Raw genomic sequence first — 19753 nt, forward strand, 5'->3', positions numbered from 1 at the left:
CCTATAGACTTGGCCAGCTAGGGTCAGAGCCGTGAGGCAGCTTGAGAGCCCAGACTATCTTTAGGGTCTTTCTTTTCTATAACCCCCCGCCCCACCACAACCTAAGCTGCTCTAAGAGCCTCTCTACATGATGGTATAAGGTGAACTGATATTTAACTGGTATGTGCAATATGACCATATCAGGTGCAAAATACTAAAATATTTCTTTACTGGTTAATAACAGCTGCTGAGCCCCAGCCTCTGAAACTCCCTGAACCGCCCCACAATCCAGCAACTAAATATCCACATCAGTGGCCACCAGGAGTTCATTCCAATACAACAGCCAACACCTACTCTGACTGATAAACTTTGGTCTCTACTGATTGTTAAATATTTTGAATATCAACCCTGGTCATATGCAGAAGTGTGACCCCTCCAAGGGCTTCTGCTTGCCCACAAAGATCAGACCTAAACTCAAGGAAGGATGCTTCTACTCAGGATTTCAGCTTAACCCTTGCTCCCTTACCCTGCCCCCAGCATCCTGCCTGTCCGTGACCGTCTCTCACCTCTGTCCCCATCGTCTTCTGGCTCCTCCTGCAGGGCCTGCTCCAGCACAGCCACATCTCCCCGGGGCCCTGCTAGAAGCTCCTCATGGGACACAGTCTTGTTCAGTGAGGGTGGCTGTGGTGGCGGTGGCTGGGCCAGCTTCTGCCGAAGAGCATTGATCTCCCGGCGCAGCATGCGGACGCGGCGGGTCCGGGCCCCACTGGACCGCATGGCACTCACCAGGTCCAGTTTCTCTAGCAGCTCCTTCAGCTGCACCTCCGTGGACAGATGAGCCCGGTTCTCTGGGATGAGGATGTTGTCCACTGCCAGGGAGAAGGGAGGAGAGAAGGGGCTGAAGGACCTGCCTAGCCCAGGGCAAGGGGAAGGGGAAGGGGCTAAATCCTTTGGATGCAAAATATTCTCCTGGAATGCCTGAGCCTGTGGCTTCCAGCAACATCACTGTGGGGCCTTGGCCCTGGCACCACAGCTGTCCACAGGGCAGCCACAAGGACAAGGTCAGAATCTGGGAAACATCTGCAGGAAACACTCCACAGTCACGATTATGGGCTCTATGGAGCAGGCACGAGGCAGCTTGGCAATTCCCTGGCCTGAGTGACTGTTTGGCTGCTGCCATTGAAAAGCAGAAAGCAGGGGCCGGCAGAGCGCGGGCTCCGAGGCAATTCTGTTCTCTGCACTCTCTGTATCCTCCTCCTGCACTCTCTGAATGAGCCAAACACACAGCCGCCTGCCTTCACTGCCCCATGCCCCAGCGCCACACAGAGCGTCTGGGAGAGAAAGACCCCAGTGAGGCTTTAGCTTTTCAGACAGACAGCTAGTACCTGATTCCCCTTTCCTACCATTCAGGAAGTGCTCAGAGAATTAGTTAAACTTTAATCCTCGGAACTATTCCAGCCACAAGCAGATATATTCCAGCCTGCGCCTACCCCCAGCTTTGCTCCTGGAATCTACCCTACAGCCCCAAGGTCCACTCTGATCCCTGGCTTTCTGAGCTCTGTCCCTGTGCCTCCTCCTAGCCCATCCTCCCCACCCTCCCAGGCTTCTCACCGTCTTCCCAGGAAAAGCGATAAAAGTCCTCCAGTTTGGGTGACTCGGGCAGGTGGGTGCCCCTCTCGGGGTCATAGCCGATGTTCTCTGCCTGCCGCCGGGCGTGCCGCAGGATGGCCCCTCCCAGGTCCCGCAGGCGGACAGCTGCTCGGTGGAAAATTGTGTCTTTAGCATTATACTTCATGCAGTTGGAAACTATAAGGTTAAAGTCCTCCTCAAACTCCTCCAAGGTGTGGTACAGATGGGACTCCAGCTTCCGCCTCATAGTAGAAAAATCCATTGGCTTGGATATGAATTCCAGGTAATCTGGAACCTAAACATATAAAACCTGTACAATTACAACAACCATTTACTAGCCAAACAGGCGCACCCTTCACCGGCACTCCAGCCTCCCCATTCCCTGGTTTGACCATTCTGGGCTCACTCAGAGCCCCAGGGCCCTGGCCCACCCTGGTCTGCTGACCCCTTACCATTGGCAGTCTACTGGCCTTGCCAGACACCCCCAGTTTTTGTACACTCTGTCATTCAACCCCCTCCTGGCCTTTGCAGATCATTCCCAGTTCTTGAGGGGATCACTGTTCAGGAAGTGGGGTGGGGGGAACTTGCCTCACTCAAGTTGACGGGTTCAGCAAAGATGTGTGCGGGATCCTTCTCCTGCAGCAAGTCCAGTGTTGTCCTCAGCAAAACATTGAATGGCATCAGCTCTAGCTCCATGGCAGCCTGCTGGACCTTGATCTGTGGGAAGGTGGGGAGAAATCAGGACACCCCTCCCCTTGAAGAGGCACTAAACTTTTTCTTTATAGCATGACTTTCACCAATTGTGTATAACAAATTTTCACAGGCTATTAAGCTGACCATTTTATTAGGAGTGACCACCTAACCTACAGCCTAGAAATAAAGATACCAAGAGCTACCCCTATGTCAGGGGTGGGCAAACTTTTTGACTCGAGGGCCACAATGGGTTCTTAAACTGGACCGGAGGGCCGGAACAAAAGCACGGATGGAGTGTTTGTGTGAACTAATACAAATTCAAAGTAAACATCATTACATAAAAGGGTACGGTCTTTTTTTTTTTCTTTTAGTTTTATTCATTTCAAACGGGCCGGATCCGGCCCGCGGGCCGTAGCTTGCCCACGGCTGCCCTATGTGGATGTTTCCTATGTATCAAGCACCACACCAAAAGAGTGGTAATAATTATATAGCTGACCCTTGAATAACACAGGTTTGAACTGAGCAGCTCCATTTATACATGTATTTTTTTCAATAAATATTGTTAATGTATGCTCTCTTCCTTATGATTTTAACATTTTCTTTCCTCTAGCTTATTTTAGTGTAAGAATACAATATGTAATACATATAACATTCAAAGTATGTGTTAGTCAACTGTTAGCAGTAAGGCTTCTGGTCAACAGTAAGCTACTAGTAGTTAAGTTTTAGGGAAATCAAGTTATATGCAGATTTTAAACTACGCTGAGGGTCAGAGCCCCTAATGCCCACATTGTTCAAGAGTCACCGGTTTGCTGTGGACTCAAGGGTCCCAGGTTCGATTCTGGTCAAGGGCATGTACCTTGGTTGCTGGCACATCCCCAGTAGGAAAAGTGCAGGAGGCAGCTGGTCGATGTTTCTCTCTCATTGATGTTTCTAACTCTCTATCCTTCTCCCTTCCTCTCTGTAAAAAATCAATAAAATATATTTAAAAAAAAAAAAAGAGTCACCGGTTTGGCTCAGTGGATAGAACGTCGGCCTGCAGACTGAATGGTCCTGGGTTTGATTCCGGTCAAGGGCATGTACCTTGGTTGCAGGCACATCCCCAGTAGGGGATGTGCAGGAGGCAGCTGATCGATGTTTCTCTCTCGTCGATGTTTCTAACTCTCTATCCCTCTCCCTTCCTCTCTGTAAAAAATCAATAAAATATATTTTAAAAAAAGAGTCAACTGTAATAATAATGACTACTTTTATAGTCCTTTCTAAGTGCCAAGTAACATTTTAAGCATTATATGTAAGTGAGTACATGAGGTAAGTATAGATGAGGTATTTTACGAAAGGAAACGGAGGCACAGAGGGACTAAGTAACTGACTGGCCCCAGGTCACACAGCCAGTAAGGGACAGAGCTGGGACTACACCCCAGACAGCCTGGTTCTGCAGTATGTGTTCTTGGTGGCTATGCCACACTGCCTCTCTACTCACATGACCTCAATTAATCAACACAACAACGCTGAAGGAGAAACTTATTATTCCCATTTTATAAATATGGAATCTGAATCATCATTAACCCATGGTCACCTGGCTAAACAGCAGGGTCCGACTTAGTCCAAGGAGCACAGTGATGATATAAAATGTGCCTTGGGCCAGAATTCCCACCTGGTGTGCTGAGATATTGATCCCACTGGCCTCTGGAATGTCTGGGTTGAGCTGGGCTGACCTGGGCCTCCAGGCTCATCCCCTCGGGCAGCAAGCAGCTTCGAGTATTTACAGTAGCATGCTTTACTATGTTATATTCATGTGTGTCCTACTATGAAAAGGTTGGGAAGCCATGGATTAGACTATGAAAAGTCCTGTCTCTTGGCTGCATCAAAACAGGCCTGCCTGCTTCCTTTCCTCTTTCATTTCTGTGAACCAGAGGCAGGAAAAAAAAGCTCAGGTGGGAATCCAGGCCTGGGATGGCAAACAGTGTGAATCCAGGAGAAGGTCCTGAGCTGTCCTCCATGCCACCCATGCTCAGTACGGCAAGAGCTGCCAGGTCTCAGAGGTAAACTCAGGCCTTGCGTTGGGGCTTAACAGAGAAGTGGAAGTTTAGAGAAAGAGAGAAAGGAACATTCCAGTAACAGCTGCTATTCCTGAACCAGAGAGAACAGTTTTAGCTCATCATTCATTGAATAGTATTTATGCTTTAGCTGGTTTGGCTCAATGGATAGAGCATTAGCCTGTGGACTAAAGGGTCCAGGGTTCAATTCAAGTCAAGGCCAGGTACCTTGGTTGCAGGCTCCTCCCAGGCTCAGACCCTGGCCAGGGCACAAGCAGGAGGCAACCAATCAATGTGCTTCTCTCACATCAATGTTTCTCTCTATCTTTCCCCATCTCTCTAAAAAAAAAAAAAAAAAAAAAAAAAAAAAATCAATGGAAAAATATCCTCAGGTGAGGATTAGAAACAGAAAAAAAAATTTACTTTTTAAAAAACAGCATTTGCGCCCTAACCGGTTTGGCTCAGTGGATAGAGCATCAGCCTACGTACTGAAGTGTCCCAGGTTCGATTCCAGTCAAGGGCATGTACCTTGGTTGCGGGCACATGCCCAGTAAGGGTGTGCAGGAGGCAGCTGATCGATGTTTCTCACTCATCAATGTTTCTAACTCTCTATTCCTCTCCCTTCTTCTCTGTAGAAAATGAATAAAATATATTTTTTAAAAAACAGTATTTGCTTTCGTGGACTTATAAAGTAGGAGGTCACAGTTCGATTCCCCGTCAGGGCACATGCCTGAGTTACGGGCTCAATCCCCAGTGTGGGGCGTGCGGGAGGCAGCTGATCAATGATTCTCTCTCATCACTGATGTTTCTATTTCTCTCTCCCTCCCTCCCTTGCTCTCTGAAATCAATAAAAATATATTTTTAAAAACACAATATTTGTTTTATGTCATGTGTAGAGAACTGCAGTAGGTACTTCAGAGAGGCAAAGAGTGTCAATAATGATGATGATAGAAGCTGACACTGTAGCCCCTCTGCTATAGGCCAGGCACCGTTCTATGCTCTTTGTATATACAAGTCATCTAATCCTCACAACAACCTTATGTGGTAGGTTCTATTATTACCTCCATTTCACAGTTGAGGAAACTAAGGTATAAGGAAATTAAGCAACTTAATGTCACACAAGTAGTAAGTGGCAGAGCCAAGATTTAAACCCAGGCGGGATGGTGCCGTAGTTCCTATTCCTAACCCCTATGCCACACTACCTATCTCAGCATTTCCCCATAGGCAAAGGCTTAAAATATCCTTGAATAGATGCTGGGAAATTTAAATGACTTAAGACCAAAAGTGTTTAAGGGCCTAGTGAGGACCCTCAGAAGTTCCCAGGCCAGAGGTGATGGCCATCAGAATGGCCTGAGAAGCTTTTTATTTTTTTTAAGTTTTTTTTTTTAAACATATTTTTATTGATTTCAGAGAGGAAGCGAGAGGGAGAAATAGAAACATCAATGATGAGAGATAACCATTGATTGGCTGCCTCCGGCACGCCCCTACTGAGGATTAAGCCCACAACCCGGGCATGGGCCCTTGACTGGAATTGAACCCAGGACCCTTCAGTCCGCAGGCCAACGTTCTATCCACTGAACCAAACCAGCTAGGACAGCCTGAGAAACTTTTTAAAATACTCAAGGCCAGGCTATCCCTAGAGTCTGAGTCAGAAACTCCAGGGACTGGCCCAGGCATATGATATTGAGCTTATGCTTGAGGCCACCAGAAGCTGAATCCCCAGAGAGAAGCCATCAGCAGCACCACAGGGTAGGCAGGCCTTAGAGCCCATAATGCTGGGCAAGCAGGGGAGAAAGTTTATACCAGGCCTCCTGGTGACACACTGACAGGGGAGAAAAAGTTCCTGAACGAGAGCCATGGGGCTCAGAGCTCCTCACCTGCTCCCGCTTGAGCTTCTCTCTTTTCCGAATCAGCTCGATGAGCAGCCGGGCTCGCTCCAAGTCATGCCGCAGCTTCTGCCAGTATTTCAGCTCTTCCTTCACTGCACTTGTTTTCTCGTCCTGCTCTCGCTGCAGGAGGGAAGGGAAGGGAAAGGAAGGAGCTAGGGGCCTCCTTCCTGCCCAAAGTCCTCTCCCTAGTCAAGTTCATGAGGCCTTGGCAAGTAAGAGCCCCAACCCCTTCCTTGACTCACAGTCCCCCAAAGCCCCTCCACACCCTCCCCTTCCTCCTGGGCTCCCCTGGCCCTATAGCAATGTTTCTTCACTGCAGCACAATGACTGCCGGGTGAGATCTGGACCACTCCCCCTACCCTTGGGGACACCAGAGAGCACCTGTGCCCCTCGGGGCTGGAAAGAATTTCAGAGGAAACTAACAGACACCCCAGGATAGAATTTCACCATAGGGCTTCGGCTTCGGGCTGGAAAACAAAGTGTTCTTACTATAAGCTTGTACTAACGGACTTTAAAACACCTCCACCCCACCAAATACAGGATTGCAGACCTAGAAGTTACAGTGCAGTCGGGAGAAGGAGAAGTGTCAGGGTTTGATGCACAAGGGCACAACAAAAAGACAACAGAAAGTGATCAGACAGACTGAATATAAGATGCTGAGAGGATATAAAATAGAGAGGATCTGAGTGGGTTGGGGTTAGGTCAGGGACGGCTTCCTGGGGGAGGAATCTTACTAGGTTTTCACATGTGGATATGGATGAATAAAGCAGTAAGGAAGGCCTCTTTTGTTTTGTTTTTAAATATATATCTATATTGATTTCAGAGAGGAAGGAAGAGAGAGGTAGAAACAGCAATGAGAGAGAATCATTGCTCAGCTGCCTCCTGCGTATCTCCTACTGGGGATTGTGCCTGCAACCAGACATGTGCCCTGACCGGGAATCGAACCGTGACCTCCTGGTTCATAGGCTGACACTCAACCACTGAGCCACGCCGGCTGGGCAGGAAAGGTCTCTTTTGGAACTGAAGGAACCATAGGGCCAAAGTGTGGAGGCATACTTAGTGGTTCTTTGCTTGGAGAAAAATGAGCTGGCCAGAGGAGAGAAGCTGGAAAATCACAAAAGCCAAGAAAGATCCAGAACCCAGCTGACAAGAAGCCTCAAATGCCAGGCCAAACAGCCTGGAGCCTGGACATATTCTGGAAAAGGAAGTGACAGGATGGAAAATGGTGTTAAGACATCACCAGTTGTAGAGCAAAGAAAGAATGAGAGGCTGGTGACCACCTAGATAGAAAGCTATTGCTGAAATTAAAGGGATATGGGTGAGCAGTGTAGCTGGAGAATGGAGACAAAGGGCCATATACTGATCAATCCCCCTGAAGAGCTTAGGGAGGATTAACTGTGGCTTGTTATGGAGGGAAGAGTCAAGAGTAACTATAAGTTGGGGGACGTCTGAGATCATGACAATAATGGGGAAGAAAGATAATGAATTCAGCTTCCAATACCTGAGCTACAGGAAACACCTACATGGACATCTACAGTTCCTGTGGCCTAAGGGACTGAGGGCAGAAAACGAGGATGAGGACAAGAGGAGAAATCTGGAGTGACTACTCCACAGTTATTTACAGCTACGAATGTACAAGTTCTCCAATCAGACAGGCAGGCAACTGAGCCCCTGGGAATGTTACCATTAAGGAGTAAGAAGTAGGATGGGCACAGGGTGCAGTCTGTGGGGTGGATGAGGGGGGAAATGAAGTCACAGAGAAGCTCTAAGACAAGATTACCGGCGTATCAAATGTAGCCCAACAGTCAATAAAGTGAGAATCTAAGGAAAGACTCGCTGAGCTGGGAGGAGGCCACTGATGTTCCATGGGAGGCTTAAGGGGAGCACATGGACCATTTTGAGGAGGGATCAGATATAGAAATGCACCTCAGTACTCAGTTACAAAAGGCAAAAGTGAAATCAGACAGAACGCGGAGGGTAGCATGTGTGGGAATACTTAAAGGCGGAAATAATGGAGCAATGAGTAGGGAGAGAGAACGAAAGATGTTAAAAGTCTCTCAGGACCAGCTAGCTGGCATGGCTCAGTGGTTGAGCGTCCACCTATGAACCAGGAGGTCACAGTTGGATTCCTGGTCAGGGCACATGCCTGGGTTTCAGGCTCAACCCCCAGTGGGGGGCGTGCAGGAGGCAGCCTATAAATGATTCTCTCTCACCATTGATGTTTCTATCTCTCTCCTCCCTTCCTCTCTGAAATCAATAAAAAATGTGTTTTTTTTTAAAGTCTCCACCCTCGCAGAAAACATTAAACAGATAGCAATTCCAGTTGCTAGTGACTAAAAGGTCATGACAATTGGGCAGGCTGTGCACTACAACTTAGGTGGTAAATTTGTGTATTTTCTATGAAACGTTTTTTTGGCACATGGCAATCCAGTGTCTTGAGGAAAGTGTGCCTTTTCCTAATTCATGCAATTCAGTGCTGCCTGGCTCTCATTCATCCCACTTCTCCCTTTCTGCCACATCTAAAGGGTTTTCTCCACATACACAGAAAGCTGGGCTTGCTCTCCACTATCCCCTACAATTTGCTCCAAAGTCAAGCTTCTCCCATCCAGAAGGAGATGCTTCTGGTCTGAAGAGCTCTATAGTGCTGGAGGTCGTTCCTGGGATAGACCGCCTAGAGGGGTGATCACATATAGGCAAAGGCTCCACAGAGGGTTGGGGGAAGGGGGAACCCCAACCATCACTCCTTCTTCACTCTCCACCTCCAAATCACCATGTCACCTACCTGCTCGGCATTTCTTTGGGACTGCAGGTGGGAATGCAGGCGCCGAATGAGGGGGACACCGTTCCGTGCCTGCCGCTTCAACAGCCAATAGTTGTGAAGCCGCTGCATGAACTGGTTTTTCCTCTGAAAGGAGAGACCACTACAGATCTTGTTCAACCTTGAGTAGAGGCAAAGGGAAGTGACAGACAGGGTCAGTGGGCAGACCAGATTATAGCCTCCTCTCCAGACCCTGGTTCATTTATGAACCTCATAAAGACAGAATAACGTGGCCAAATGCCTCACCTCAGAGAAAGGCTTGAAAAGGACAGCAAAATTAAGCAGCTCAGATTCACTTGCCTTTCCACATCCTGCATTGCAATCCTGAACCTCTAAAACAACCCTCTTCTAGAAACCCTGTTTCCTGCAGTTATGGACTCCTGAGAAACAGGTCTGTGCCCCAATAACCCAGCCTTCTCTTGATAAAGGCAGCAAGAGAATAGGAACTTGAGTAAGCTATGAGCAATGTGGTCACTACTTCCTGTGGCGGAGGGTCTCACCAGACCAGGGAGTAGTCCAGGGCCAAGCTGGAAGGAAAACCAGCAGGCTATTCCCAAACGCAACTCCTTGGAGTCATCTGACCTCTGGTTTTTTCATTAAAAACCTCAGCAGCCCCAAAATGTCTGATTTTGAACCAAAATATTTATTTACATGGATCTAAGGTATACGAGGATGGAGAATCTGAAAACTTAGCCTTAGCCTTACGGTCGGGGTGTGTGACAGGAAAGGAAAGAGGTAGGAAGGGAATTAATGAGAGCCTACAATCTCTATCCTAATGCCCATACTGGAAGGTGGGTTAACATTATCCCCATGTTATAAAAGATGGAAAGGCAGCCTAGGAACAGAGGCTGAATAAAGTGTTAAAGTCACTAATGCAGCTAATAAGATGATGGAGCTGGGGTGGGATCTGAAGCCATGATCTCTTGGCTATTCCATGCAATGTTCCATAACTGGTTACTACCCGGTAAGCAAAAGGCCTCAGTGCTCCTGTGGTGTTTCCACTGCGTTTCTCTTCATCTCACTCCACTGAAAGGAAGGTACGCATGGCTAAACAAGAAGGTAGACCCTAAGAAGAATGGGCATCTTGGACTGGACATAGCTCACCTAGGCCTTGTGCCTTTCCACAGTCAGACATTCTTGCCCCAAAGCCAAGCTTACAAAATCAGGGCCTAGGACTTTCCCCAAAGGACAGATCCCCCACCAGTGCCCATGCCAAGCACACCTGCCCAGATGCAGGCAGCCCCCTCCCTCTATAACCTCTTGGCCATGGAGGGTCCCAATAGCATTTGTGCAGATAGGAAAAAGAATAATAATAAAATAGCAGCAGCAGCCATTTATTGACAGCTTACTATTTGCCAGGCACTGTGCTAAGTGCTTTACTTGTATTATTTTATTTCTCACAACCCTATGAAGTAGGTTTACTTATAAATAAATACAAAAAATAAGTAACTTGCCAAAGGTCACATAGGTAGTGACAGAAACAGGATTCAAATGTAGGTCTGTCTGGTCCTTAGCCAGCCTGCAAGACACATCTTAAGAGCAGACATGGCAAAAAGTCTAGTGCCAGGGCATAACACCTATAGATGTGGACTAAGCATTCACCCACTCATCCCAGGCAAGAGGGTAGTCCGGAACAGTTCTCTGACTAGAAGATACATTTCCAAGTCGACGGAATTCTAACTCAAGCCATGGCTTGCAACAAGAGCCTCTCCCTCCTGACCTTCTATGCTCTTGTGTCTTCTTTCCAAATGACAAGTCTAGTTGCCTGTTTCCCTGGTATAACTCATTCCCTCTACCCTCTAGTATTCCTTTATCCCTATTTTTCTCATCAAGTGAGAGAGAGACAGCAGGTATAGAACCTACAGTTGAGCCCCAGTTGTGGTCCAGAGTCAGCCACTTTCCACCTGGTTCCAGCCCTTAGAACAGGACTTGGCATATAGTAAGTGCTCAATAAATATCTCAATGAATAAATAAAGGAGTGAACAACTTTACCTCCAGTGGTCGCGGTTTCTTCATCTGGGGGTGTGGGAGAAGGTGCAAGGACTACATTAGATGAATAATCTCCAGGATTCCTTCCTGCTCTAACATTGTATACTTATTTATGAATATCACTCTAGAGATGAGCCTCCGCTGGAAAATCTCCTGTCTCTTGTTCTCCGCCAACCTCCCATCCCTCCAACAGTTCCAGAGACTTCTCTGATGGTTTAACAGGTACCCTGGTCTCCTATACACTTAGTAGGCTTATACACAGCTGAACCGAGTGATCCTAAATCTAAAAGCTTCTCAAGAGGAGGAGTAGCATGTACTCCCCACACCACCACCCCTCCCAGAAAATCCCTATCCTTCCCAGGACCAAGCTTTCTGGACAGCAGAAAACCATACTGACCCTGCAATGGGAAGTAACTGTATCACTGTAGGGGTATTTAGAAGCATGTGGGGTGAGTTTGATGTTGTCACAAAGACCAGGCAATGAAGGAGGGGATTCTACTGGTATTTACAAAGACCAGAGATGCTAAAATAAACATCTAGGAACGCATGGGACAGTCCTAATAAAGAAGAATTTTCCTATCCAAAGTGCCACTTGTGACCCTATTGAAAAATACTGCCTTAGACATCCTGTCACCTGAGCTTCTAAGCAACTTAATTGTTTGTCTCACCTTGAACCAAAGGAAACACATTGTTCTGAGAACACAATCAAAACCACAAACCAGACTAGGTAAACCCAGGGCCCAAAGGAGAAATTTGAGGGCACAGAAGAGAACAGACGTTCATCAACAGTGCATGGGAAAGGCCACCACCAGCCCCAGAAGAAACCATTAGTCTCTAGGGCACCCTCCTGGGCAGATTTACCTGTAAGAGGGTATCTGGGGGACGGTGACCAAGGGGACGATGGAGGACATGTCTCGACCCACTTCCTCTGGTTCCTTCTTGATCTTTTGCTTCAAAGTCATCTTGTTCTTCTTAGACACTCCTTTGAGGGGGCCACCTACTACACCTTGGCCTTCATCTTCCTCCTCCTCTTCCACCTCTTCTTTGTCTTTCTCCTCCCCACAGCCTCCCTTCAGCCCTTCCTCATCCCGAGGCTCACTAAGGCTTCCAGGGGAGTCACCCTTCCTCCTAGCAGTGGCAGCACCTGGGGGTGAGTGGGCCTCACAGTAGGCAGTCTTGCGCACTGTGAAAGTGGTGCCATTTAGGCTCGTTTCGCGCATGGGCTCAATCTTCATGAAGAGCCCAGCCCGCTGTGCACACGTCACATGGAAGGCTGTGTAGCAGTTCACCTTTTGGCACTGGATGGCGGCACCCAGCCCCTTCTGCTTGCAGATGTAGCAGGTCAGTTTCCAGCGGGCAGGTGGGATGTTGTCAATGCCCTCAATGGGCTCCAGGAACACGGTGTTAGCAAAGCAGACTTCAGGGATCCAGATAGCACACACCACGTGGGCCCAGTGCCCATCGCTGGTCTGTTTGAAGGCGCCACCTTTATTGGGGCAGAGGACACAATCCACAGGCCGGGAGGGAGACTGCAGGCAGCAGCGGCATAGCCACTGACCCTCGGGGATGTAGGGGACTCCGTAGCACTCCTGGTGTACAGCCAGGTTGCAGATGTCACAGAACAGAATGACGTTGCTATTGTGGCATTCGTCATCCAGGCACACACAGCAGAAAGCATCTTCGTCAATGAGTGACTGTTGGGCCCCACTGCTACGACTCTCCAAGTATGACTCCTTCTCAAGCCGGTCTACCAGCAGCTCAAAGGTGTCTGCCGACACCAAACTGTACCCATCTATTCGCCGCTTCTCATTCACCATGTCCAGCCAGGCAAGGTCCTCCTCATCCATGTCATACTCTACCTCTGCATCCAGGTCTTCAGGCGGTTTCTCAATGTAGCGGTAGTAGGCAGCAGGCAACGGGGGTGCTTCTGGCTGACTGCCTGAGTCCACCAAGCGGAAGCTGGGCTGCGGGAGGTGGAAGGAAGTGCCGGATGCATGCTTGGAACAGGACTCCTTCTTCTTGCCCTTGGATGAGGGTTTTTTGGACTTGCCAGGGAATTGAGGCTGCTCGCTGTTTTCCTTGTTACTATTACATTCAGTGATATCCTGGGCAGTCAGCTCATCCTCTGTGATGATCTTGAGTGGGTCATAGATGCTGATACGATGCAGGCGTCCATCAATGTCCACCTCAACAATCCGCTGGGCCTGGGCATATGTCAGGGTCTCCCGAGTAGGTGAGCACTTGAGACTGTAGGGGGATGGGGAACGCCGGCCCTCGGCATTCTGCCGTGACTTCTGGCGAGGCTTCCTCATGGCAGCTGGGAAACAAGGGGACAGGCCTAAGGAGAGAGACCAGGAGATAGTGAAGAGGATGTAGTTATTCACCCTTCCATCCGACCAAGTGGCCACCAAGAAAGAGGACTGGATACTCCCTCTGTCTAAACACTCTGTCCCTCAGATGTCCCCATGGTTTACTCCTTCACCTCCTTCAAGTGTTTCCGAAAACATGACTGCTCAGTGAGACCTTCCCTGACCACTCTCTCTAAAACTGCAAATCCAGCCCTAGACAGTTTGGCTCAGTGGATAGAGCGTCGGCCTGCAGACTGAAGAGTCCCAGGGTTCGATTCCAGTCAAAGGCACATGCCCGGGTTAGGGGCTCGATCCTCAGCAGGGGGCGTGCAGGCGGCAGCCAATCAATGATTCTGTGATCATTGACATTTCAATCTCACTCTCCCTCCCCCTTCGTCTCTGAAATCAATAAAAATACGTGCGTCTTAAATTGCAAATCCCTCTCTTCCACCACAATCTTTCATTCTGCTTTATTTTTCACTATCCCACTCACCATCTTTTACTGTGCTATGGAATTTACCTCTTTATCATGTACCTCTGCTTCCTCCTACTAGAAGGGAAGCTCCATGAGGGGAGGAATTTTTGCCTGTCTTGTTCACTATATCCCCAGCGCTGGGAATGGTGCCTGGCTCCTAAGTAAGCACTCAGTAAACCGGTGAGCAAAAGGAGAAATCAGACGTGCACGATCCCTGCCTTCTAGAAGCTGTCTGATTGAAGGGACAGAAAAGTAAACAGGTCATTACAATGCAACATAAGGCTGTGGGACAGCTATCTATAGAAAAGGAGAGGCGGTTATAGCTTTAGAAAACAAGAACAGCATGCGTTTTCAAGCTCTGGACATGCACAGTCCCATCAAAGGATCCAAAATGCACAGGTTTAGAGCCATCTTACTATGATCAGAAACCCTACCCCCTGACCCTGCCCAGGGATGAAGGGCTGGAGGCACATGAAATGTCTATCTCATGTAGCCTAAAGATTTCAAACTAGTCTTCAGGGTTTTATCTGCAAAAGGCGGCACTCGGGATGCACTGGCTAGTCCACCTCTGAGCAGAAGCTCTGGGAGTGGCCCCAGGTGGCACTGAGTTGTAAGCTGAGCTACTGGGACCCTCTTTAGACCTAAGGCTAAGGTGACCGGGGCGCTATCGGAGGTAAACTCTCGATGCGTTCTGTTTCAAAAGTCCCTCTCTCCCAAAACACTTCTATCCAGCCCACCCTTGTGCAGCCAAGAGAGGGACTGAAGTTTTCTACATCGTTCTCTGGACGGAGGGAACCATGCAGTTAGTGAGGCCATTGTAGCAGGAAAGATCGCTGGGAGATGCTGCCTGGGGTGTGGGTGGGGACGTGAAAGGGTATGAACAGGGACAGGATTTCAAGGAGAAACAGAGTTGGTCGGCTTGGTGGAAGGATCCACCATCCTTATCTATAAAGCAGAGACGGTGATGGTGATGATTAGCACACTTTTACAAACTACGGGCCCTTTTACTTTTAATACTTCTCACAACCAGTCTGGGAGGCATTTTACAGATGGAGATAATATCTATCATAAACAAAAGCTCAGGAAGATGTCACTCAACCCAAGTGATAAAGCTACAAGTCAAACCCAGACCTTTGACCTGCTCAACGTATCCGACTTGCTAGGAGGTACCAGCCCCACAGAGGCTCTAACCCTGCCCCTCGACGACCGGAAGACAGTCGCTCAATCTCTCTGGGCCTCTATACGGCATCAGTAAAGCCAAATCAGTAACGTCTACCTCTTAAGGGCTGCTATTTGTCAGTGAGGTATTAAGATCCTCATTTACAAGGCCTTCTGCGCCCTAAGCCGGTTTGGCTCAGTGGACAGCGCGGAGGCCTGGGGACTGAAGGGTCCCGGGTTCCATACCAATCAAGGGCACAGGCCCCGGCTGCGGCTGGATCCCCAGTGGGGGGTGTGCAGGAGGCAGCCGATCAGTGATTCTCTCATTGATGTTTCTATCTCTCTCCCCCTCTCCTTTTCTCTGAAATATATATTTTTAATAATAACAATAATAATAATAATAATAGGTCTTCCAATCCCAAAGTGTGACTGAAACATTAAAAAAACATCGCGGCTGAGGAACAGGGCCAGGCAGGCACACATCCTCCTTGGAGCCAAAGCAAACCATCACCCCAGCAAAGCTGTCCGGGTTCCAGAGGCCCTTGGCCACCTCATGCCTGACAAATGCCAGCTCCCGGGGCAGCCTGGGCCAGGAGCCCCGCTGATGGCCTCCCCTCACGGGCGTGGAGACCCCGAGGCGGGCATGCACAGCCACCTCAACGCTGCCGGCTTCAAAGTTTCAAGAGGCTGCGGCCCCTTGGATGCAGCTCTCCCCTCCCTCCCTCCCTCCCACCTCCGGGGCAGCTCAGGTGTCGCCCCCGCCCAGCAGCAAGTATCTCGGGGGCCCTCTTCCGTCCACCCCAGCTTCTGGACACAGGGGCGGACTCTAGAGGGAAAGGGCTGCTCTGAGGGACAAGAAACGCGTTTCGCCCACAAGGCGCTTACAGTCGTTTTTTGGCGGGAGATTCTCATCCCACACAACCCTTTCCGCAACCACACCCCCAAATATCTCTAACACCTCAGAGGTGGTCTCGACACCCCGAGGCCCCCGCTGGCCCACGTCACCCAGGTCAGAGAATGAGGAGTTTCTGCAAGTGGGCTGTACCCCTGCGCCCCTCAGGAGGTACTCATGAGACGAGGACCGCAGCCTAGGCTCCTGCCCCGATCAGGGGCCACCATTTCCAGAAGAAGCTGGAGCCTTCGGAGGAGAAAGGAGGGGATACGATCACCTCCCCATAGAGCAGGGGCGAGCGCGCCAGGCCGACTGACGCGAAGTGTGACCCTCGGACAGAAAGCTCGCACCGGGGAACCAGCGGGGCAGAGAGGCGAGCCCCCATTGGCCGCCTCGCCTGCCGCTCAGGGGAAACCGGAGGGCCCAGGGCCCCTCAGGGGGCGGGACTCTCCGCAGGCCTGGCCAATTGGAGAGCGAGGCGGGGGCGGGGCCCGGGTGCTCCGCTTCCAGGGCCGGGGGAAAACAAGATGGCGGCTGCGGGAGGGGGTCCTCGCTTTTCTGCTCCCCCCTCACCCGCCTCCCTCTGCCCCGCCGCCGCCCTCGCTCCGGGACAGGGCTTCGCCCGCCCGCGTCCTGCTCGGAAAGTCCCCCGCTTCCCTCCCCCACCCGCGCAGCCCCTGGTCCCCGTAGGCCCCGCCGCCCCCGCCCCCGCTCCGTCTGGCCCCGCTGCCGCCCCCATTACCTCAGCCACCGGCCCGGCCCCAACGTTCGGGGATCCTGGGCGCGGGCTGGCCGGCCGTGGAGCAGGACGGCGCGGCCCGGGGAGCGGAGCGCGGCCTCCTCCCGCGCTGGCCTCCGCGGCCACAGCGTGCCCCCTCCCGGCCCGCGCTGGGGCCCCAGCCCGGCCGCCACCGCCGCTCCCGGGGGAGGAGGGGGAATGGAGCCGCCGCTGCCGCCGCCGCCACCGCCACGGAGCCCGGCCGAGGGGAGGGAGGGATCAGCCCCCAGGCAGGATCCGCCCCTCCGGCCTCCCCCCGCCACCTCCACCCCTTCCCTCGCTCCCTCCCCGGCTCCGCGGGCTCTCCCGCTGAACGGGAGCGAGAGCGCGAAAGAGGGGGAAACGGGAAAACATCCCCCCGCCCGCGTCGGGGGCGGCGCGGAGAGGCGCGCGGAGCCGCCGCCGCCACGGGGCACCGTCCCCGGCGCGGCCTCACGGTGGCGGTGCGGGCGCGGCGGGGCGGGGACGGGGTCTGCGCCCGAGTCTCCCCGGCCCGGCCCGCGCGGGCGAGCCCGGCCCGGGAGCGGGGACTCCGGGGTCTCGCCGGGAACGACGGGGACCCCGCCTCCAGTCGCCTTCCCCTCCCCCCGTGCCCGTGGGGTGCTGGCTCAGCTTTGGGGCAACACCCCCCCTCGCGGAGCTCGAGGCCCCTCCGAAGGTGAAGCCGGGGCGTCAGTCAAGTCCAAACTGGCGTGTAGTTTCCTGGGGCGCAGGTGCCCGCCCCCCCGGGGAGTGGCCGGTCCCCCTCGGGCCGGGAGGACACCGGTCGAGCGATGCGGGTCCCCCGGGCCCCCCGCGGGGACGGCCAGGCCCGACCTGTGCGGGACAGGTGGGCGCCGGCTCCCCGCGGGGCCCCCCTGCAGCAGCGGACCTGCCGTCGGGGGCCCCTCCCCCCGGTTTAAAGGAGTCAACCGGAAAGTTTGCGGGCCCCCGAGGGCGCCTGCAGCCCGCGCCCCGGCGGGGCTGGGAGTCGGTGCCGAGCGATGCCGGGCGAAGGGCCACTCGGCGCTTTCAGACGCGACCGCGCTGGCTTCCGTCGTGACCGTTCTAAGGAGCCGGCCCCGTCGCCACCCCCGTTCGGCCTGCAAACCGGGAAGCTCACCGCCCAGGACCGCGGTCTCCGGCTCCGGCCCCGCGGACAGCCCGCCGGGGCGCGCGGAGGGGAGGGCATGTTGGGGAGTCTGTCCGCGGGCCCCGGAGGCACCCTGTGGGCGGGATGGGGTCTGGGGTCCCGTCCTCCCGGGGGCTGACCTGAACCGTGCGGCTCCTTTGGAAGTTTTGAGATGCCCATTACCCTAAGGAACTTGGATCCATTGTGTTTCTTCTTTGATAAGAGGAAACTCGTTTGTATGACAAAGATGTGTTCCTGATTAGGTAGGTGGTTGCACCTCCTGCGAAGTGATAGCCCGAAGGCTTGGGTGAACCATTTTTTTTTTTACAAAAGGGAGTGGCTTGAGCAGCTAAGCCAGGGCCAGGCAGTGTTTTGAAAACTGAAGAATTCTGTGAATTAATGTCCTGTGTTCCGAGGCCAAGGGGGATCATCACTGGGAGGGAAGGTGTGGAAGGAAAGAGGATTAATTGTGAAGGAAAAGCCCTACAGGCAAGAGAACATTACAATTACTTTTAAGAAAGAAAACTGAAACTAGTGCAAACTGAATTTTATTTCTTATTCTTTTACAATGTGAAATATAACCATTTATACAGATGGTTAATAACTTATTTTCTTGATGGGTTTTCTCAAATTGTATTTAACGCAATTCCATTTGTGTGATTGGGGGCTATATTTTTCCACTAAAATTAATGAATAACCTTGAGAAAAATGCATTGGTTTCCATTTGTAACAGTAAGTAAAGTAATTATTTTAATGCTGTTGTAAAAGCCTCAAGTTAACCTAATACTTATAATTTCTAGGTTTTTCTATTCAAAGGTTTCATAGAAAGACATTCAACCTGAGTATTTCTCTTCCATTTCCAAGTTCCACTTTCTTAAGTTTAACATTACAGTTGTCCTCACTTTTACTTTTGACATTTGGGATTGTTTTCTAATAGTGTAACTGCACAAATAACCAGTTCACTGTGATGTAATCTTAAGTGTAACGTGGGACAATTACGTTATTAAAAACAAATTTGGAACATATCAAAAATCCCAGTGGCACTAAATTTAACACACTTTAATCTTTATCTATTTTAAAGCGTTTAAATTCACCAGTCCCTGGCCTTTCCATTAAAGCATACGATAATTAAGTTCAATGAACAGAGGCAGTGACCTTTGATTCCAAATAGTAGTTTTAAAATCCTGCATTTCTAAGTAGAAACTAACTTAATTGGAGTAGGAGAATGTTTTGCCATTTAGGACTAAAAGTGGAAATGTGAGTACAAAAAGTACCACCCACCCCACCACCCATTTAAAAAAATGTATTATTATTATTATTAGCATCTCAGGATATCTTTGTCAATACTTTGCTATTACCTTAGTTTATCAAGACAAGAAACCTCTGCGGGGCAGTTGGCTCAAGGTTTCTGGGGGGGAAACACACACACAAAATAAAACCCTCCTAGAGCTAGATGATCCAGCATGAGCAGAGAAACACCATTTAAGGTAGATTCAGGGAACAGTGGGTAACCCCATTTGATCCTCTCTCCTACCCCCCGCAAATGGGAGATGTGAGAGAAAAGCCTGAAAAAGTAAGATCAGAGCACCGGGCTTTTGGGTAGGGAACTGGAAGCAAAGGGGCAGTCACTGATGGTTTTTGGAACAGGGAAATGATTAGTTCCTTGTTCTGAGATATCATCAGACTAGAGAGAGTGGTGATACAGCATGGTTAACATCCATCTAGCATGGCTTGCATTATCCTCTTTGGACTTGTATCCCAGCTAGAACATACCACAAGCCTGAAAGTAAACAGTGGCAAGTGTAAATTATTCAACCTGAGTTGAAATCTTTTCATTTCAACTGTTAATTAGTACTTCTATTAAATCCTAAATTCAATCACATGTGAAGTTACACCATAAAATCTGTTATTTCCGTGTTTTATCAAAAGAACTGACCTTTTAAGTAGCCATCTATTTGGTA

General features: G+C 50.5%; 1 protein-coding gene across 3 annotated transcripts in view; it reads right to left on the bottom strand.

The window, feature by feature from the left end:
• The window catches only part of BRPF3 (bromodomain and PHD finger containing 3), a 38123-nt gene extending 20084 nt beyond the window's left edge, over positions 1–18039 (bottom strand). For 2 of the 3 annotated variants that reach the window (XM_070418691.1, XM_070418693.1), the window contains exons 1-7: positions 16646–16807; positions 11892–13368; positions 9006–9162; positions 6212–6343; positions 2197–2325; positions 1591–1903; positions 546–848 (exon numbers count right to left, since the gene is read on the bottom strand). In XM_070418691.1, the coding sequence (XP_070274792.1) occupies positions 546–848; positions 1591–1903; positions 2197–2325; positions 6212–6343; positions 9006–9162; positions 11892–13342 (2485 nt within the window). In that variant the 5' untranslated portion in view covers positions 13343–13368; positions 16646–16807. Of the gene's footprint in view, positions 1–545; positions 849–1590; positions 1904–2196; positions 2326–6211; positions 6344–9005; positions 9163–11891; positions 13369–16645; positions 16808–17975 lie in introns of those variants that run through there. The other variant, XM_070418692.1, reaches the window with a different exon arrangement.
• Positions 18040–19753: the final 1714 nt, after the last annotated feature.

The sequence above is a fragment of the Myotis yumanensis genome, unplaced genomic scaffold (genome assembly GCF_028538775.1).
Source record: "Myotis yumanensis isolate MYYU_CA2020_CCGP unplaced genomic scaffold, mMyoYum1.0.hap1 SCAF_6, whole genome shotgun sequence".
Lineage (NCBI taxonomy): Eukaryota > Metazoa > Chordata > Mammalia > Chiroptera > Vespertilionidae > Myotis > Myotis yumanensis.